This window comes from Acanthopagrus latus, chromosome 2, assembly GCF_904848185.1.
Source record: "Acanthopagrus latus isolate v.2019 chromosome 2, fAcaLat1.1, whole genome shotgun sequence".
NCBI lineage: Eukaryota > Metazoa > Chordata > Actinopteri > Spariformes > Sparidae > Acanthopagrus > Acanthopagrus latus.
In genome coordinates this window covers 28,677,951-28,699,880 of record NC_051040.1, presented here as the reverse complement: position 1 = coordinate 28,699,880, position 21,930 = coordinate 28,677,951, and the positions used below count along the sequence as shown (strand labels likewise).

Here is a 21,930-nt window from a genome sequence, read left to right as displayed (position 1 = left end):
AAGTTACTCTCTGAAAATACAACCCCTCAGATTTCTAGGAATCCTATTCCCCGAAAGTCATTGCTTGAAATCTTGTTTTGGTACATGTTAAGCCAACTCTGTACTATACTCCATTATCAATCCTTGAACAGGTTTAATTAATTTGAGGATATTAACAATACAGACAGTTTTTCATTGTTGCTTTCAGAGCTTAGGCTATTTGTTTCTTCAAATTTCAGCTATCAAATGATTTGAAGAATATTGTGAGGGTCTTGCCCTTGCTGCACCTTAAAGTGTGCGTCTCAGTCTGAGTAAATCAGTGCTGATACCTCATGTGTTGCTGAGCATGACAAGGCTCGTTTTACTCAAATATTGGTGGAAGTATAAGATGTAAGTGTTATGAAGCGATGAATGCACTGAGCCAGGTGTAATACAAATGAAAAGAATACCTGAACACTAGTCTAGAGGCTAACAGCACAATTTATTGGAAAGAAGGAAGATTTCTGTTTTGGAACATTTAGTGCAGCATTTGGCCAACATACAGTTGTAACCATGGTTTGAATTGGGCTAAAATAACTGAAATGTAAACTTTAAGTAGCTAACTGTCTTTCAGTTCTATTCTTTTATCCAAGTGTTAATTGGTTTTGATATGAAGTTGAAGTAGTACCAGCCACTGGAAGCAGATCAGCAGACAGCATTATTAAGTGTGGCTGTATCACAAGCAAACTATGGGGAATTTATTTTCTCCTGTGATTGACAAAGGGAGGGATGTCTTTTTTTTTTTGGATAATGTAGAAACCAGAATCAGGCTGGTTTTAGGCATCTGTAATTGTGTCCATTGCTAGCAGAAACCTTATAAATCCATAGATGGAAAGCAAATTAAAACTATAACCTAAATGCATTAGTTTAGAAACATGAAGTCCATGAAGCTCAACTCAAAATCTAAGACCAGGGTGAAGCAAACAGGTTACACTGAGGATTACTATGCAGTAAAATTGGACTAGGCTTGGGTGACTACTGAATAAGTACATCACTATGCCCACAGTTAGTCGTTTTTGTGGGTGGGTGAGAGGGTTATGTTGTGTTTCTCTCTGGCTCTCTGGTGGGGAGGTATTTAATTCATGAAGTTACAGTGATACAGGACTTGGATGACTTACAGGATAGATGATGACATCATCTATCAGGCCGACCCTAAGGTGGACTATAACTTAAATGAGTGTTACCGGTACTTGTCTTCACTTGTTCAATCTGCAGTTAATCTACTGCACCACCCTCATCTGTCTCTTCTTGTTCTGTCTCTTGAGAACTCAGCAGGGATAAAGCTACAGTTGTTCAGCAGATTAATTGATGCCTGCCATTATCTGGGCTAGGATTTGAACACACACTCACTCACTCACTCACGCACTCACTCAACCTGAATGTACTTGTTGCTTATAGTATGTGTTTGTCTCATCTCACACAGTACTGTAATGGAGGTGATCTTGCTGACTATCTGCAAGGTAAGCAACACACTAATCTGTGTGACACACTCACACACACTGCTTATCAAAACAAAGTTACTATTGCCAGGGGAGGAAAGCAGTCACAGGGCTTTCCCTGTTATGAACGTAGGTGTGGGAGTGTGTGCATGTGATAATGCATTTATTATATGTGCTTGATGGATGGTTTGTGGAATAATGTGAGCCTGTATCATGTGGGGTTGTGGGTGTTTTTCTTCTTCTTTTACACGAGTGAGTGCGTGCGTGAGAGAACCACTACAGCTTTGCACAAAGGGTTCTTAGTTCAGAGCTGGCCAGCACAGTGTTTATGCCATTGTGAGTTTTTAGCAAAGCATTTCTGCTCAAGTCAGTTTGAAATGAAATTATACATAAAGTACAGTGAAGGCGATATTTGAAAGTTCAGCTGGATGGTGTGTCCATCACCACTCTGCCCATTCACACTGCCCTTTGAGTACGAGGATCATGCGCTGATTCTCCGCATCCTCCTCCGCAAATTTCACTGTGGTCCCTGATGCACCTCCAGAGACAGTATCAGAAACCTGGATACAGTGGTGCCGCTTAGCCAGTGGCCACTCACTGTGTTGCAGTTGAAAATCCCCCTGCAGCCTTTGGAGCGCCATTATAAAATAAAAAAATCTGTAAAACTGTTGACAGGTCACCTCAACCTGTAAACTAAGTCAATTATGACTCTTTCTATTCAGAATATATTGGGTGTGACCAGCAGGAGAAAAACAACTTTGCATGGTCAGTAGGTTGCATAACTGGTAAGAGTGCTATTACTATGTAGTTCTATTATAAATCTGTTTCCTGGAGGAAATCTAAAGTCAGTGGACTCCAAGTCAAAATAAATGTTGTTAGGTTTTAATAATTGGGGTACAATCACCAATCCTCATGCACTAGTTGAACATACATCATCTAAATGTCCATGTACTTTAATGCAAATCCTTCATTTGAGTACTTGCCTTCCTCCTGAAAGCTACTGGCAATGTATTACCCAATATCTTCTGACAAATTTTAGATTCAGATTGGTTATCTTACCCCACTTGATGTGGATGCTGAGTGTCCAAAGAGACCCAAAGTCATTGTACATTCATAATGTGTTATTATAGTTGCAGATAACAGTTTAAAAGGGTTAAAATCAGCTTCTGGGCATTACAAATCCATCCAAATGAATGGCAGTTTGCCAATACGTCTGTCTGATAAGCAAAGTTGTTGACGCCTCTGTTCCATAGAAACACTGATTGTGTGGTTGGAACAGCCTCCTTATCACTGTACCTTTGCATAATGTACCTGCCCCACATTGGCACATTTGCAGGTTACAGAATGGGTCATGGTCAGACTGATGACAGGGGGTCCAGGAGCCTCTGCCTGAGTAACATTGTGAAATGAAACCTGTGGGATCATAGAGGTGTAGTGTTGCAGTGCACTGTACCCAACTGGCTGCCGTCCTGATCTCATCAGTCATTTTGACTGTGGAGGGCTTTGTTTACCTCAAGGCTGTGAGCACTGCATAGGTACGATCATCTTATATAACAGGATCTCGCTAGTGTATGATTCTACTGCTTACACAACGTTTCCAAGTTAGAAGTCGTTCCACTGTGGTGGGCAGTGAGCAACTAACCCCCCAAATCCTAGATTAATGATGATAAGCTTACAGGTTTGATCTATGCCTACACTGTAATCACAATGGCTTGGTGAAGAGAGGGAAGGAGAAAGAATGAGAGGGAGAGAGGAATCCTCTTAGTCTCACATTGGATTAGGTTTATTTATCTACCACCAGGGAAAAAGGACCTTCACTGCTTACATTTACACTATTTACTGTAGGATTATTACTTTAATGATGCTTATTATTAGCTTGAAATCAACTGAGGCTGGCATGTTTTGTGAATATAAGAGCAGCTGCATCGAAAATTACGTTACTGAATGTTTTTTTAAATTGTGTTTGAATCTTGACTCGACTCTGCATCATGTGAATTCAGATCAGGGAAACTTGACATTATTGTTTTAATTAGGCAACAGAAAGCATCTAATGAGATCTATAGGCCTGACTTACAATCATCAGCATTTTTTACATTTCTCATTGATTACATGAAGTTTACTTTACCAGGATGCATTGTGTAAATATTTGAGCACTAATAAACATCTCAAATGCAATTCCTTCCTCAGAAAATTGTTAGAATATTCTAATTCTTATTAAAGGATTACATTCTTTACACCTGTGTTCTTTTCCTTGCAATTTTTTTTGGTTTTACTACTACCATCAATCAGCGTAATAGTATGAAACCATTGCCTTGATTGTTCTCGCACATAGCACTTCAATGTGAATCTTTGTGTTTGCATGCACAAGACAAACAGCATGGGGACCCACTGATAAAAACCAGTCTATTAGTGCTACAAGAGGTCATAAACTTGATAGAATAAGAACATTACCTCATCGCTGGTTTTGAGCATCAATAGATGTCCACTGACAATCAGCATAGTTTTGATTTAAAACTTGGTTATTGACATTTTTTAATCTTTTCTTTAGCCAAGGGGACGCTGAGAGAAGACACACTGAGAGTTTTTCTCCAGCAAATTGCTGCTGCCATGCGCATCCTCAACAGCAAAGGCATCATCCACCGTGACCTGAAACCCCAGAACATCCTGCTGTCGTATGTGGGACGCAAGAAGTCCAACATCAGTGGCATCCGCATCAAAATAGGTGACTGAATTAGATGAAGCTTATTTTTATTTCCCACCTTTTGACTGTTCATCAGGCTGTAACTCTCAATGAAAGGCAAAACGTGCAGTGGGCAAGGAAGAGATACGTTTTTTGCTGTAATTTGTGTAAATAACCTTGACTTTCCAACAGACAGCCACTATATCAACACTCTGCATCTTATTTTGGTGGCTAGAGTTTTGCAGTTGATACATTTCCGATAACACTGATGGTGTTTTCCATCACTGGCTTGGTTCTGTCTTGAGTGAAGGGCTGTTGAGAGCTGTTTATGCACGTGTTCTTGACCCCCGTGTTTGCCTCCCAGGCATCCTCCACAGTCCAACAATAGTGGTTTGTGTTACTAGTAATGATAACACATGTGCACTGACTGGTTTGTTTCATGCTTCTGTCTGGCAGCTGACTTTGGCTTCGCACGGTATCTCCAGAGCAACATGATGGCAGCCACACTATGTGGGTCACCCATGTACATGGTTAGTGAGATTTATTGTGTATGTTTTGTGTGTGTGTCTAGAATTGCAGCTCAGTCATTTCAAACTGACCTTTCAGCTTTCCTAGCAGTTTGTTGCAAAACTCTCCCTACTCTGGATCTTTACTGGTGACGTCTCCTCCCTCAGGCCCCAGAGGTCATCATGTCCCAGAACTATGACGCCAAGGCAGACCTGTGGAGCATAGGGACAGTCATCTACCAGTGTCTGGTCGGCAAACCACCGTTTCAGGTTAATACTGTGCACAACAAACAGCTAACAAATGTGAGTGTAGATGAGTGTGTCCACATCTAATTTCTACATTAACATTTACAGGCCAATAGTCCCCAAGACCTGAGGATGTTCTATGAGAAGAACAAGAATCTGCAACCCATGTAAGGCACTTAACCTTCTGTCTTTTGTTGTAAGGCTCTATGGTAGGTCTGGACTATAGATTGATTATTATATCATTACCATAATATGAGCTAATATATCATTGTAGATTTGGATTATGTCTTGATACGACCCAAGTGATGTCTTTTCCTGTTTTTAAAGGCTCATTACACTAAAGTGATTTAATTTTCTGAACTTATCAGACTGTCCTACTTGTATTAATACTATCCTTTACCTACTTAATTATTAAAATCACCATGCTTTTGAGGAGATTTCACAAATATCTAGATAACTTTATATTGTGTGTCAAAATATAGCAATTATTATTTTACGGCCGTATTCTGTAGAGAGAAATGTAGGTCATTTGAGCCCCCACCAGATGGAAATCTCTCAATAACTTTTCCATTGATTGGTACAATATACTATACAGAACATTCATGACTCCTGGACAGCATAACCTGCTGACTTGAGTGGTATTAGAAACAAGGTATTAATGTTCCTGTTATCTTGTTACCCAGCATCCCAAGGGAGACATCTCCACAACTTGGCGACCTTTTGCTTGGACTGCTGCAGAGGAATCAGAAAGACAGGATGGACTTTGGTGAGTGGTGACATTATTAAAATGTCTTTAAACATTAATTGATAAAGGTGTTGTTTATGTTTGGTCTTGAAAACTTTCAGGTCTTGATGTTTGTAAAATTTTGTTCTGTCCCTCTAACACTTCATTCTGCAGATACGTTTTTCAGCCATCCTTTCCTGGAGGCATCATCCACCATTAAAAAATGTAAGCACCGACCAAAGTTCATTCCCAAGTAACACAACTTACCATGCTACACTTTCACATCGACTGACTTGGAAACATGATTAATCTTGTATTTGTTCCCCTTAGCGTGTCCAGTGCCGGTCCCCAGCACCTCCAATGCAGTGACGGACAGTTCCTGTGGCAGCTCCCCGTGCATCCGCTACAACTCCCCTCCTGTGAGTTTGACATTATTTTCTAAATCCTCATTCAGAGGGGATTACACTGAGTAAAGCTAATAAAATAGTAACCATGACTCCCTGTTGTGCTTCTGTTGTGCCTGCTTAAAAACAGTGGCTGAAAAGTTAAATATGGTGTCCAGAAAGTTTGAAATAAACAGGCCATCATAAACAAACATAAAAAGTTTACTTATGTACTACTATCATAAATGTTTCTAGTTTTAGTGCAGCGGGTTAAACTGCTAGTTATAACAATCGCTTTGCACAGTAGCCCATCTTGTCTCACCGCACCAGTGGGAACGCAGGGCTAGTCAATTTCCCAGGATGTCAGTTCTCTCTGTTACAATGTGATTACATTAGTTTGACAGTCAGCACTGCCTGGAAGCCTTAATTGCATTATTCAGGAGGCACACTACAACTTAATCCTGCTCTCTCTGTCTGTGAACACAGTCTCTCCCAGACATGCAGACATTGGCAGAAGATGGTCTGTCATCCCCTCCGCTGGGTCCGCCCAACTTCCTGCAGCTGTCCAAAGAGTCTGCAGGAAGCACCAGCAGTAAGAACTCGTCATGTGACACTGATGACTTTGTCCTGGTTCCTCACATCTCTACTGATAGCTGTAAGTGCCAACATACACACTGTACATACATATACATTATATATTCCCCCCTTGTGGTAACCATTTTAACCACTGAACAAGTATGTTGCTTCCACATCGGCTCTGCTCTTTAGCTTAGGGTGTGCTTTGTGCTAAGTGAGTTAGCCACAGAATGACAGTCACAGAGGCTGTGTTCTGTGAGTGCAGCACGTTGTTAAATTCATCATCATCAACATGAGGTATCCAACTACCAAATGTCTCATTCACATGAAAGAAGACACCGAACATTATCAGAATGTATGTGAATAATGAACAAGGCTATTGTTAGAAGTCAGTGCTGTCGAGCTGGCATGTAAGTATTGGGATATATTGGCTGCAGTTTCTCTGCCATTCACGTGCAGCTAGCTTGACTTTTGCAATGTATCAATGCCAAGCCAAGTAGAAGTTCCAGCTGTGCCTTTTGAATGTTTCTGATCTTGCACAATGAGTGCATGGGCAGAGTGTGCCATATAGGCTATTACGTATGTGGAAAAGGAGGTAGGCATGTGGTTAGAATTATTTTTCTTTCTGTGTTTTGATTTTTTGTAAGTAGTAGTGTTGCTCCTTTAGCACGCCATGTTTCCAGGTTTCTTATCAATGACATTTTCTATCACATTCAGTTATGCAGTTACCCTTTTCAAAAGAATTTTTGGTTCTTTTCACTGAGAAGACGCTTCTCCATAAAGCTGTACAGGCTTAGCTTGTGAGGTAAATGATGTGTTGCACGAAGATGAAGGCTGAGAATGTTTGGGTGTGCAGGGGAGTCGCCAGCTCTGGCTGCTCAGATTTTAATTCTCGGATTGCATGATGGAGGAGAATTGACCAAACATGTAGAGGGGTAGCAGAAACAAAGGGGGTAATGATCTTATTAATATCCATATCGTAATATATAGAAAACTACAAGCCATACAGTATGAATTACATATGACATGCGGACACAGAAATAATATGTGGACATCTGTTCAGTTCAATCACACAGAGTTCTTGAAATTGTACTTATTAATAGAGATACCAGAGTGAAGTTGAATTTATTACTTGCCAATGATACCTGCAACATACCTGCTGACACACTCACTCAAAGCACATGTCACCATATTCACAGCCGTTAGATTAGACAGCTGCTAACCATTTCATGCTGTAATTGTAGACATCAGTCCCCAAACAGTAGGCACACACACTAACCCTCTTGACTGGTAAAATGAACCCTCATGCTCCGCACCTGCTGCAACACACACACATGCACACTAACACGCTCGCACACAAACACAGCTGCACGCATGCACACACACATAAACACACACACGTTGGTCCTCCACTCAAACAATACACAAAGTGCACAGCATTGGCCTGTCTAGGATTTATCATTCTCTTCTTTCCTCCGTTCTTGCTCCTCAGATGACCAGCCAATGGGAGTGGGTCGCCGGCCATCCAGCGAGTTCCTCATGTGTGGAGGGTGAGTACAATGCTAACAACCAGAGAATTCAGCACCACATCTCTCTGTCTTTCTTTCTTTCTTTTTTTCTTGCCTTCTTGCCTTCTTGCTTTCTTGCTTCCTGTCTTTCTTTCTAAAAACAAAGAAATGAATTTGGAACTCCTCTGGAACCCCCACTCAGTCAGCAATAATTTTATTATTGTTCCATACACAATAAATGACCAGAACTCAAGGTATAGTTTTAACAGTTTGTGAAATAAGCTTATTATCCTTCTTTGCCGAATAGCTTAGCTTAGCATAGCATAAAGGCAGTTTTTCGGCTCTGTCCAAAGGTAACAAAATCCGCCCATCAATACCTCTTAAACTCATAGATGAATGCATTATATGAAATTATATGATGTGACTGGCTATTTTTGTCATATTTAAAATTATAAAGGGGCCTGTAAAGCCTTTTGTTAATGCAACTCATCAGACACAGTTCATAGAGTGTGAATTGCGTGCTGACACAAGTCAGAGAAAAAAAAGACGAATAGGTGAATGCAATGGAAGTGTGTAACATGATGCTGTGAGTCAGATGGCTTCTCACACACAGCCTTGAATTCACGTGTATGTGTGTGTAAAGTCATACCACCTCTTCCTCGTGTGTGTGTTGTTTTTTTTTTGGCTGTCAACAAGGCTTCTTTTGGTTCTTTGTTTTACATTTTCTGGGTCTCTGACCATCAACAAAACAGCCTTTTCTCAGCTTTACGCCAGATATCACACAACCTCCTTGTCCATTTGTCACGAGGGAATTCTTCTGCCATCCTCCATATCTGCATGATTAGTGAGCTATGAATCAGATGTTGAGCCAAACAACAAGGTGGTGCTGTGCTAAATAAAGCACCTGACCCACCGAGGGCTGTGGGATAAAAATAGACTCGCATACTCGCCAAAACTCGCCTGCAGTAACTCACAGTGACTGTCACTGTGCCTCAGCTGTGTATGAAAACATCAAAACATCCTCCTATGTATTGCAATCACATTGTTTAAACTCAGCAGTTTCCAGTTAGTAGACTACTTCTCTCTCTCTCTCTCTCTCTCTATCTCTCTATCTCTCTCTCTCTCTCTATCTCTCTACATTATAGTTATAGTAGCAGTCTCAGGCTTTAAATACTGTTGTCAGTAGATTTTTAAATGCATCAGTGGTCATCATACATTCTGCAGAACTGGACTTCATGCCCACCAGTTTTTTCCCTGTAGTATGTAGTTTCAGAATTCTTACTATTTCCCCTTTCACACTGGACAAGAAACCCACTAACATCTGACTTTTGTCTTTGACTCCTGCGTCAGATGACCGTAGTAGTCACAGTTGTTTATCAGCTCCAGCTCTGATCAGCTATGATGGAAACACCTGAGTGGACACGCCAATTTTGCTCCTTGTCAGGGACGATGCTATGATGCGATTTATGTCGAAGTTAAGGATGCTGGCATCTGTTTGTGTAAGCAGCGCTAAAACATTATTCAGTCTGTGCAGAGTTTGAAAGAGAGACCAAAGTAAAAGTTAATAAGAAGGAACCACCGTTTTTTTCCACCAGTTCTGGAAAAAAATGTCATAAGTCTGATGAATTGTGTGATCTGCTGCTTTTTACAGCCCCGTTTTTCTGGCATGTGCATGATGATAAACAAGACACATAAGAAGGAAAAAAAAACAAACAAAACCAGAAAGGCGAGAGTCCACCCCCCACCACCTCCCGTTCAAATCCTGCAGCCAGACTGCTCTGCAACACTTCTGTCTTTCTTGTTTGCATACAACAGCCTCAAGCAAAACGGCTCTCTCCCCTCTCTGTTCCATATTCTGTGGCACTCACTCTATTTTGTCTTTGTTGCTGTTCTGTCTCATCCTCCCCTAACCGATGCATGCCGCTAGCTTTACTCCCTCCCTCTGCTGTCCCTTTAATGGCTTTCTCCATAGCAGTAACTCTTTAGTGCTTACATAAATTAGTTAACCATTGACACAGGCGGAACCATTTTTTTCTTCATTACAGGAGATGTCCCTTGCAATTTAGTGACACCAGCCACACACTCAAAAAGCTACTTAATCACAGCCTTGTTTATCCTCTGCACCCTGACTGTCTTAAATTGATGGAGTCAAGGAAGGACATGGAGGAAGAGAAAGGAACAGAGTAGTGCTTGTGGAAATGGAGAGAAGGGATGATCATTGTAAAGGGAGTAGGAGATTATTTGAAGGAAGAGAGACATGTTAGTATGGGGGAGATGAATGAGGAGAAATGGAAGTGACAAATTCTATTCTTAAAAAAAAAAAAAAAAAAGGCTGTTTGATCCCATCCCCCTCTGCAAGGCTGCTTGGTAAAATCCAGGCCAGTGGAGAGGCAACTGACTTTCAGATTGTCTCTCCTCTTTAAGAAGCAGCTGTTCACTGACCTACAAATTCTCTTTCTCCCTTTTAACACGGGGCCAACAGCACACAACATTCCTCTCCATATTAAGCCTTGGCTGGGATCAATAAAGCTTTTAGCAACCTGGAGAAAAATAGAAAGCCTCCATCATGGGTTATTGTATTAGATGTCTTCTCTATCGGTTTCAAGCATGTGGAGAAGGACGGCACGTGATTTGGTTTCTATCGCAGAATTGCAAGAATCCAACAGAGCAGCTGCCCTGTGGTTCTTTGTCTGGACTAGTCTTCCCCTCACGTGTCCTCCTGTCTCCCTTGTAGACCCTCCCAGGCTTCACATCATTACATAATACTGGTTTCCAACTGGTGCTGCTCTCTAATGGGCATTTCCTCCACTCCTCCTTTTTTTTTGCATTCTATATGTAAGTAAATGACCTCTGTGGGTGACTCTGTCAGGACTTTATGTTCGAGAACATTTTGTCTCCCGTGGAATAACAAAAGAATGCAAATGAGCTGTGTCTCTTTGCACTTCCCCTTCTGTGTCTGTCTGAACACAGCAGGCCTGCCTGGCACGTGCCATTGGCCAGCCCTCCCTCTAGCCCTGCCCCCAGCCCTGCCCCCAGCAGAATGAGCGTGAAGCTGATTGGTGCTGCCTTTGTGTTTACATGGAAGCCTGGCCCCCTTTTTTTTCTCCTTCGACTGACTCATGTTCAGCCAGACTAAAGTTAGTTTCCTCAACCTGCCTCCACACTGAAGTAAACAAAGAACTCGAGGCTTTAGAGTCCCTACATGTTATATGCTCTACTTATTACACAAGCAGCGGCCTTTTGGAGATTTTAGTTGTTATGGGTGTTGACACCTCCGAAGATGTCTCGCAGATATGGAAGCAGCAGCCACCTCGATCGCACTGGCTAACCCCCGTCATCTCCCCGTTCTTCTCCAGGCAGCCGCAGCCCACCTCAGGACAGACCCCCATGGTCTCTCCTCGAGCTGAGACCACCCCGATCCCTGTTCCCACTCAGATCCGGAACTATCAGCGCATCAAGCAGAACCTCTCCAGCAGCCCGACCACCACGCTGTACAGCTCCCCCAGGTAAGAGCCACCTCTCCCTTTTTGCCGGATGGTCCTGACTAAACTCTGAATCATTTATACCTTTTTTAGTGACTAGTAATGAAACACCAGGGCACCTGTTTGTTACTGTCAACTCGTGACTAATGTTTGACTCATTAATTTGGAGTGAACCTTGACGCCCAATATTGAAAGACCAGTCTGTCATTTCATCAGCTATAAAGTTTCACTGAAATTGCATCAGCCAAGTGCCTGCTTGAGTTTGTGGTCTCCCAACTCTGTTGCTGGGATGAGACTTTATGTGAAGACAATGAATATTGAATGAAAAGAGTGGCACCTTGGTTCACAGGAAGAATAGTTCTGTTGTTCTCATGGGCAATGTGCTATCTGAATAGGTGAACTGGAGAGGAAGTGCAGGCTAATCAGCTGTATTGTTTTGCTGATGTATTACCCATTTAAAAGGTATTGTTTTGGCTTCTCAATGGGCTTGTGTTCATTAGGTGGTTCAATGGTTCTGTCCTGTGGTGATTGTAGCTCCGCAGATTAGGATTTGCTTAATGTTTCTTAGCAGCAGCTTGTTTAAGCGACCTCTGTGCTCTCCTTAGATCCTTGAGGACAGGTACAGTCCCTCTCACCTGCTGTGCTTCTTTATTCAGCTGTCCTATGTTCCAGCCGTCCTGTCTCGTCAGTCTGTTCAGGGAGGATTAGAGCTCTGACACTGTGTCCCTTTGACCTGATCAGTAGTCCTTCATGTACCGCATGGATCTTAATATTGCTAAATTTCACAAATAACACCAGTTTATCAAACATGCATGAAAATAATGCATGTAACACTTTTTATGCAATCACCCTTGCAAATAATTTAAAGAGAGGAAATGCATTTAGCACTTCTTTTTGGTCTCTGGCTTTCTGAAAATGAACAGGGACAGTACTTGTGAAATGTGTAACTTCTTCAGTTGTATTCGGGGAATTTGATTTCTAACTTTTCCAATTGCAATAACAGACCTTAGATGATGTAATATATCTCATAGGGTTATACAAAATACTGCAACTCCCTGTAATTGTACCAAATATTTAGTGTGATAGATTTGAGATGAGCAATCTGCACAGCAAATGCTCCCACACGTTTTGTTTCTATGTGAACCGAAACTGTGATGAGGTCGTATGCAGTTCAGTAGTAAAGAGTTCTCTCAGCAGCCAAACGGTATTTATTTATTTACTAACTGGCAAAACTGGTTGAAATTAGCTCAAAGGAAGAGAAAGAAGTCACTTCGGAAAAGGCGTTGGAGCAAGTGAATCCTTGATGGAGCCAAGAGTTTTATTTATTTATTTATTATTTAAATCTTTGGATTAGTTAAGTGTTGAATATTAATAGCATTCTGGTGATTCTGAGAACTGAATGACTTGTACTTTTAACAGTCCATGTACGTACCCTAAACTTTATGTTGTGAATTGTGTTTCTGTGTTCTAGGTCTGGTACAGTGAGGCGCTCCAACACTAGTCCTATGGGTTTTCCCAAGGTGGGCTCGGGGTCTCCCAGCTCCGCAGACGTCCCTCAGACAGTGGGCAGGCGTCTCTCCACTGGCAGCTCTCGGCCCTACTCCCCCTCACCTCTTGGTAAGAACATTTCCGGACGTGTCTCAAAGCAGCTCAGCTTTTTAATAACACCAGAAATGAATTGAATCAGAAGCTAATATTTCAAATAACTGTTTGCAGTGGGCACCATCCCTGAGCAGCTGGGGCACTGCTGCTGTCATCTGCAGAACCATGAGCCTCGCAGCCGCAGCTCGTCGGGAGGTCAGTTCAGAGGCCAAACTTCAGCTGCACTCTCTAGAGCCCGGTCACTGGGTTTACCTACATCTTACTGTGAACACTTTCTCACTTGGATAACATTTGGGTAGTGTGGGTTGAAATAAGAAATATTTAGCACATTTTGAATATACTTAGCTGGTGAGCATAAGATGTATCGTATGCTAATTATGGGGTACAGTTTGCAAAAGAAGTTTGACCCAACACTGACACAAGTATATACAGCCTTGTCTAAAGTCGGCAATATCAGCATTAACTGCAAGTAGGAGTTGTTGTTTTGATTCTCTCTTGTGTGTCACGACTTTATTATTGTCAAAGTGCATGAGTCACCATGAGTCAAGGTCTTTTTAAAAGTCTGACGCTGCTGTTACATTAACACAGCAGACATCCTCCAACTTCTTCTCTGTTTGTATGAGGAGGTTTGCTGTCATGGTGACCATGCTTTTAAAGATGGTCGCTACAGTGCACTGTCTGAAACGAGGCCTCAGCCAGACACAGAGCAGTACTTTGTCCCCATTTCGGAAAGTCACACAAACAAGAAGATTTTATGATACACACACTCTCTGTGAATAGTCTTGGGGCTAGTCTACCTTCGCTGGCAGAGCAGGAACTGTGTGACAGAGGAAGCTAAAGTGTGACCAGTGGCATCACATCTATGCACTGCATGCATTGGAGCTGAATTGATTCTGATCCGCTCCCTCTACTTTCACAAGGTTCCCCTGTCCCATCCTCTCAGCTCCTGGGGGCTCGACTCCAGAGTGCCCCCACCCTGACAGAGGTATACCAGACCAGGCAGAAACTCCACAAGCAGTTGTCAGACCCCGTTCAGCCTTCGTCCTCATCCTGCAGTCACTCGCCTCAGCTTGGCCGACCAGCGAACCTCGGCTCCTCCCCCACCAAGCTCCTAGGCTCGTCGCCCCGTACGTCTGATTGGCTGCAGAAGTCCCCATTACCCACCATCATTGGCTCCCCAACTAAGGTAGGTGTACATAATATAAAGCGTGCAGATGGCTGAATACCAAATCAACTGCAATGTAAGTTGTTAAAGTTTCCTCGTTTTTCCTTACAGACCATTTCGGCACCATTTAAGATCCCCAAAACGCAGGCATCCTGTAACTTGATGGCACTGGCAGACAGCCCCGTGCCCACCAAGACGCTGGCAGATGCTCGCGATATCTGTGCCCATCACTGCAGCCCGTACCTCACCGGACGTCCAGCTGCGCCTGAGGCCAGCAGGACCTTTGGCAGGTAAAAAAAAAAAAGCCCTCCCTCCCTTCTTCATAAATTTGCTTTAACAACCATCTCAGCCTCCACTGTAATAGATATTACATTGATACATTTTATCTATCGATTGCCAGTCATCCGTGTCTAGTCAGTGTGGTTTGTTTCTAATAAGATGGGCAGTACATTTCTTTACATACACTATTTAACATGCAATTGATCAGTAGTACAGTCAGGTAGTGATAGTCCTTAACCTTAATGAAATCTAATGTGGCGCTTTGGGCTGTACGAGAGACTGCAGTGAAATGTGTTTTCAGTGCTTCTTTATTTATTTTGCTGGTTTTAAATGGAGCATTTTAGTTTCATAGTGGAGACATTTTGTCTTCTGTGCAGGTAAAACATGCTTTTAAGTATACCATTGATCGCTTCTGAAATACTCCCCTGATTATTCCGCTTATGTAATGTGTATATGTACATGGCAGTTCATAGAGGGGAGAGTACTAGCTGGGTGCAGCTTCTTCAAATGTACCGAGAAATGTAAACATTGTGGGTGATGGAATCATGACTCTAAAACATCATGTCCTCGCGTGTTACTTGGATCCTCCTCTATCTTTACCATGTGACATCACTTTGTCTGCTGTTTGACCTCATGCTATCTGTGATTTCAATACAGGTCTGTTAGTACAGGTCGTCTGTCTGAGCAGCCAATCAGAATCACTCTTGGAGGACAAGCGTACCAGGGCAGCACTGACAGCTTGAACACAGAGCGACCCATGGACACAGGTATGAGTACAGTATTGCATAGACACTGGACAGTGTGTGCCTTAGTTCAGTTAGTCACTATATGGACTTACGATTATCTGTACTCTTCAATAGTAAAAGTACTGTATAAACATGGTATCAGAGTGATCCTGTCACTTCATACAGTGTTCTTGTACTCCTAAAGCCCCTGCAGGTCCCAGTGTGCTGGCTCAGGGTGGCTCCGCGAGTCCCCGTACGGTCCTTTTCACTGTGGGTTCACCGCCCAACAGCAGCACTCCTCCAACATGCAGCCATCTGGGCACACGACCACGCACCACCTCAGGTGAGGCCCCTTCACCCGAGCTAAGCCAGTATGCAGTCAGACGTCCGAGCGAATGTATTTGTCAGTGATATTTATTTCATGATTCTCTCCTCTTCCCTTCTCATCGCTCTCAGTGGGCTCCAACAGTTCGGCCGGCTCCCTGTGCTCCACCAGCGGTCGGGTCTATGTTGGATCTCCTCCAGGCATGGCTCTGGGCTCCTCCCCTCCAGGAGGCTTCATGGGTGGGCAGTTTGTCCCTGGGGGTGAAGGAGCACCCAGCAGCCTGCGCTACGTCCCTTATGGGACCTCACCACCCAGCTTAGAGGGATTTATTACATTTGAAGCACCTGAGCTGCCTGAGGAGACCCTCATGGAGGTGAGGCCTCATGTTAATGTTTGTCATCTTTTAACAGGAAATAACCAGTGAGAGAACTTGATAAAACACAGGTACACTCTTTTAGTCTTGAGGTACATTTAATCTTTTTAACTCCTGGTACAGCGTGAGCATACAGACACCCTGATGCACCTACGGATGATGCTTTCATTCACCGACTGCGTGCTGGAGATGGCAGCAGTTCGAGCTGGTGGGACGGAGCTCGGTGTGTCAGCTGCCTCCCTCTACCCTCCCCAGGACAGTGTGGTTGTTGACCAGATCAGCCAGCTCAGCAAAGAGTGGGGGTAAGAAATGACTCCAGTCTAGTCTGACTATGTAAATCTCATACAATTAATAACAACAAGCAGTCCGAGGAGGCTCTTTGTTTAGTGGTTGCTGCAGTGCTGAAAAGCTTTCCCATGTGTGTTGTACATTATGGTTGTGCTGCCCCCTATAGGCAGGTGGAGCAGTTGGTCCTCTACATGAAGGCAGCTCAGCTCCTGGCTTCCTCCCTCCATCTGGCCAAGGCTCAGATTAAATCAGCCAAACTCAATCCCTCCACTGCAGTCAAACAGGGTAAGGACATTTCAGTCGTCATCCCCCAGTAGTTGAATCAAACTGTGACCAGTGCACTGAACTGGAGAGAACTGAACTGAAGAGAGAAGAGGTGAATTCTGCTGTTCACTCTCATCACTAGCAGGAGAAAGATGCTGCAGTTCTGTGAAATGTACCTGTGTTTATTCACTTATTTCTAATATTATTTAAATACAAGTGTACTCAAATAGATGAAATACTAATCCCTGTCCCTGTCTTCTCTTAGTGGTGAAGAATCTGAATGAGCGTTACAAAAGCTGCATCTCCCTCTGCCGACGGCTGACTGACAAACTCAACCACTTCTTCTCTGACAAGCAGCGCTTTGTGGATGAGATCAACAGCGTCACTGCGGAGAAGCTCATCTACAATCATGCTGTGGAGATGGTGAGTCGCACATACAGAGTGCTGAAACACAAAGCATCTCCAGGGCTTAAAGTGATAAAGGAATTTAGTCTGTTGTTGACTCATAATTTTAAAATGATATGTTCAGTAAAGTGCGGCTATAACTTATAGTGGTCAGCCTAATGTGTGTGTTTGTGTTTGTGTGTGTGTGTCAGGTTCAGTCAGCAGCTCTGGATGAGATGTTCAAGCAGACAGAGGATATAGCATACCGCTACAGCAAGGCCGCCATGCTGCTGGACGGCTTGTCAAAAATCCTACAGGATCCTACTGACATTGAGAATGTGGTCAAGTGTGAGTACGAACCCTGGGGTGCACAAACACTCAGTCTTTGTCAGCGGGCCTCATGCAGGAACCACTCACGTGAACAGCTTTGAGTGACTTCCGGGAATTTTAAACATTCAACATTTCACTCATTCTCAGAATTTTTTCTGAAGTACACATAAAATTCCAGACGTGTAACACACGCCCTCTATGTACAGTAGTTTGACTTTGTAATTTGAAGAATTATGATGCCTCTATCTAAATGAAGAGAGACGGACATTTTTTGGGCATTGGGAGTTCATGTCATACTCATTCATTATCTATGCCACAGTTTTTCAGCAGGACTTTAAGCTCTCTGAACTAGAGCTGCAATGATTAGTTGATTAACTTGTGAAATGTAATTGCAAACTAATTGTTCACAGATTGTTCATCATTTTTCAACCAAAAAAATGTCAAACATTAGCAGGTTCCAGCTTGTTAATTTGTTGATTTGTTATTTCTGACACTTAATGAAGAGTCTTTGGGTTTTGGACAGTTTGTTGGACAAAAAAAGCAATTTGAAGACGTCACTGTGGGCTCTGTGCCTCACCCAGACATTTTATAGAACAAGTGATTAATTGTGAAAATAATTGGCAAGTGAATTGATAATAAAAATAACCGCATGTTGCAGCCTTAACTCACAGCTCCTCACAAGCCAGTGACTTTCATCAAGTTGAAACATGTGATTTAAAAAAAAGCTTTGTTGAAAGAGATTAAGATCATTTGCTGAATCTAACTTGAACACTGCACAGTACAAGCAAAGCTCCAGAGGTCTAGTATAACAATATATGAAATTGTTCTGGGGCCCATTGTTTCTTTTAAACCTGTAGTCTGTCTAATGTTTGCTCATTTTAGTTTTTGCTTTGAAGACTTCTATTAATTTGTTTTTGTTGTGTGTATTTTTCATGCAGATAAAGCCAGTGTGGACCGAAGGATCTCAGCCCTCTGCTACTGCACTGTCACACTGTATGAGTAGCAGCCCCCCCTACACACACACACACACACACACACACCAAGGGACCATGTCCTAAGACTGTTGACTACCATCCTCACCACGCCGCTGTTCCCTCCTGTAGCAGTTAAAGCACTTTTCATTAGCTAGGTTTCATCTGTATTTATCATCAGTAGTTTTCCGGCTGCATCATGGACTAAGCTGTGACAAGCAACTGATGCACAAATTTACAACCAAAGATGACCACGGACCCAGAAACAAAAGGCTGAAACCGGATGTGGACATAATTCATGCACTTTCAGGTGCAGTTTTTTTCTTACGCTATAAAGGTGGAAAACCACCTGATGACCATGTATAAAAAAACTTTTGTCCATCTTTCAGGATATCATTTGTTTTTTTACCTGAAAGAAGAGAGGATGGACGGGCCTATGAGATTGTGTGGGCTTTAAGCGGCTAATGCTCCACATGAAGCAAATCATCTTTTAAACTCCTGATTACCAAGTGATATTGGTGGTTATTTACTCTGTGTTTAAGTTGTTATTCTTATTTATTGGTTCAGAAGAACATGGATGTTTGACTCTCCTGCCTATCTTGAAAACCTCAAGTATTGGAGTGTAAGGAAAAGGAAGAAATTAGCAAAAGGCTTATGGCCAATCACTGTAATGGATCCAGCTCACGAACAAAATGGACTTTGGCACGAAAACACAAATTCCTGTTACAGAAAGAAAACAGCCATGCGAACAAAGGAACCTGTAGATTTGTAACTGCTATGTTTTTATTTTTTGTGTCGTTAGCTCAAGCACTTTATTGTGGATTGAGAGGAGGAGATGTATTTGTACGAGTTCTGAAGGTTGAAATGTGAAAGACAGTTTTTTTCACTTGTGCTCTGTGTACATGATCAACAAGTCTAAAGAATGCATACAGTTCCCATAAGGTTGAGAAACCAGGAAACTCAGGACAGGCCAGTCACATTGGCTACAGTTCTACTGTGCTGGACCTCCACTGTCAAAGGATGACAGATGGTTGACAGAACCACTTTTCCTTTTGCTTGTCACATAGTTTCCTTTGTTCTTCAGTTTTATAGGGATGTAACAGACCCATGATGACTTGTTGATGATGTTGCTCAGCGATGAGGGGTTAAGGTGAATTTGGGGGTGACAGTCAGTCCCTCTTGTCACATTTCCACAGGGTGTATAAGCTCAGATATTGAGTAGAAAAGCAGAACTTGAGATCCTCTGCAGTGGTGACGGGCCCCTTCTCCTGGCACCCCTGCAGTGCTGAACGACCAATCAGGTGTCCACTTTAAACCCTGATGGTGTCAATTGTGAAACCGAATGGTCATATTACTTGACAAGTTACCTTAATAATAAGTTTCATTTTACTAAAATACTACAGCTTTTTATGTTCTGTCAGTATCAGTAGCTATTTTTTTTTTTTAACAAAACTTGATGTTTGCAAACCTGTATATATTTGTATGTGGTGCATGTGGTGATTCCTTCCCCCTCTTTTTTGGAGGGGTGTGAGTGTGCGTGAGATCACAGTTCGCGTTTTAGTCAGGGTGTCGATGATGCCACCCTGCCTGTCAGTCAAAGAGCACAAATCTTTATATGTACATAGATGGATTTGATACATTTTATTCATGTCTGCCAAGGGTTTGATAAGGAAACCTATCTTGGCACAACAGGGGTGTGCCAAAGAATAAAAAATAACTTGTGGCAGCTCCAAAACTTTCCAGAGAACTCTTTCTACCAGGACTGTTCATTGTTGAGATCAAGACGCAAATATTTGTTTCCGTGGGTCTTACGAAATTTTCTGAAATGAGCGTGGTGTCTTCAGATTTCGTCCTCATTTCCCAAAATTTTGTGATTCTTCTATTTGTCACAATCTGCACTGCCTAGAATCCACTCAGTCCCTCTGCCTCGCCTCAAGTCGTCTGCTGTGCTCCCAACAATGTATGTACTGTATGTATGTATGAGTGTACAGTATATATACGCACTTGCCAGGTGTGCATTAAGGCCAGTAGTATACAGTTAATGATGGAAAAGGAGGTGCCTTCCTCTTGTCCAAGCAGACGTAGGCCTACTCCTATGTACAGTTGTGAATAAATTCTTTTTCAGTGTAAAAATGTGTATAAATGCATTCACAGGCACCTAGCGGTCTCTGGGCCTGTTTCTCTGACGTACTGTTCTTTTTCCAAGACATATCTGGGTTTCAGTTTCCCTCGTCCTTGTCATGAGCACTCTGAACCACATGAAGCCTTTTACTGCACGCAGAGAGAAGAGGGATAAATAAAGCTGACGTAACCCCCCCCCTTGAATCTCTGCTCTACCATTTTGTCTATGGACTGTAACTGAAGATGGTCTGTTTTCGATAAAGCATGGGTACCAAGTCTGCATTTTACCCTATAGAACCTCTAGAGTCTTGAATGTACATACCCCGTTGTTTTTGCGCCTCTCCAGCCTGATCTGAATGCATTTTAAAGAACCCCGCCGTCAGTCACAACCCTGAAGATGCAACACCTTCCAAGTACCGATTTTTTTCAAAGAAAAATGTTAATGTTATACTTGTGTCTCTCACCAAGGGGTTTCTCTCTTTGTTCTTATGGAACACAAATACAGTCTTTGTTATTAAAAGGAGAACAAATAAAGATGTGTTGCTGTGTTTTATTTTTTAACGCGTGGTTCTGCGTCATTTCCCAGATGGGGAGAATTTGGGTGAAAAGATCTCAACTAAATATATCCAAGAATCCTTTTTAACTGGATATTTAATGATGTTCTTTTGAAAGTCCAGTGTGTAGAATTAATGGGGATATATGGGCAGAAATTAAGGACCTTCATGTCAATATAATATCCAGATACTCTATTTCCATTTTCTGCTACTTTATACTTCTTCTCCACTACATTTATTTGACACATTTAGTGACTAATTGCTTTGCAGATTCAGATTATCCAGTGTTTATGGGTTACTAATTGTGACGTGTTACCAATCAGTTATTGTTGTGGGCGGGACATAGTGTGAGAGGATGCTGCATCAGAACTAAAGTAGGACACTGTGAAATTACTTTATGTAATCAGCAATCTAACAGAAAAGAGAGAGGGGTTGAGGGGGAGACATAGGTATTTTGTTGGTAGCAATATGCAACCTCTCTGCTAGATGCTACTAAATCCTGCACACTGAACCTCAAGGTGTCCTGGTTCATTGTTTGTACCACTTGTTTGCCCACTACCCTTTCTATTTTAAGTTTATTGTAGTTGACTTATTTTCCCCAAATGTATCTAAATTTGCTTTTCCTAACGTCATTTTTCTGGCTCCATGGAGACTATAAAGGTTTATGATATTTTCCTAAATGCTTGACCATGACCATTGTCCATATTTCAGCGGCCTATTTAAATGAGACTTAAGTTTTCCAGGAAACATTTTGAAAAAAAAATAAAAGATTTTCTTCTACCTGAACAAACTAAATAAACAAACCCTCTTTGTTATTTATTACTGAATACACTGAATAACCAAAATGACCTTGAAGGACAACACAATTTCATACTGTTTGTCTTTGTCTATGTGGCGGACCCTGCCACCTTCTAGCTTCAAACACTTTATTTTGCTCTGGGAACAGCTACTTTATTCACTAAGGGAAAATACATATTTCTGAGTTTG

General features: G+C 42.3%; 1 protein-coding gene across 1 annotated transcript in view; it reads left to right on the top strand.

The window, feature by feature from the left end:
- Positions 1–20,942, top strand: part of ulk2 (unc-51 like autophagy activating kinase 2) — a 37,927-nt gene extending 16,985 nt beyond the window's left edge. Inside the window, exons 5-27 of the mRNA XM_037123998.1 lie at positions 1,442–1,478; positions 4,006–4,179; positions 4,594–4,667; positions 4,812–4,913; positions 4,998–5,056; positions 5,573–5,655; positions 5,788–5,838; positions 5,944–6,032; positions 6,483–6,651; positions 8,065–8,122; positions 11,437–11,586; positions 13,034–13,179; positions 13,279–13,359; positions 14,085–14,350; positions 14,441–14,619; positions 15,266–15,375; positions 15,539–15,676; positions 15,790–16,031; positions 16,155–16,333; positions 16,486–16,604; positions 16,849–17,006; positions 17,180–17,315; positions 18,236–20,942. Of these exons, the coding sequence (XP_036979893.1) occupies positions 1,442–1,478; positions 4,006–4,179; positions 4,594–4,667; positions 4,812–4,913; positions 4,998–5,056; positions 5,573–5,655; positions 5,788–5,838; positions 5,944–6,032; positions 6,483–6,651; positions 8,065–8,122; positions 11,437–11,586; positions 13,034–13,179; positions 13,279–13,359; positions 14,085–14,350; positions 14,441–14,619; positions 15,266–15,375; positions 15,539–15,676; positions 15,790–16,031; positions 16,155–16,333; positions 16,486–16,604; positions 16,849–17,006; positions 17,180–17,315; positions 18,236–18,300 (2,865 nt within the window). The 3' untranslated portion in view covers positions 18,301–20,942. The remainder of the gene's footprint in view (positions 1–1,441; positions 1,479–4,005; positions 4,180–4,593; positions 4,668–4,811; positions 4,914–4,997; positions 5,057–5,572; positions 5,656–5,787; positions 5,839–5,943; positions 6,033–6,482; positions 6,652–8,064; positions 8,123–11,436; positions 11,587–13,033; positions 13,180–13,278; positions 13,360–14,084; positions 14,351–14,440; positions 14,620–15,265; positions 15,376–15,538; positions 15,677–15,789; positions 16,032–16,154; positions 16,334–16,485; positions 16,605–16,848; positions 17,007–17,179; positions 17,316–18,235) is intronic.
- The last annotated feature ends 988 nt before the right edge of the window (positions 20,943–21,930 follow it).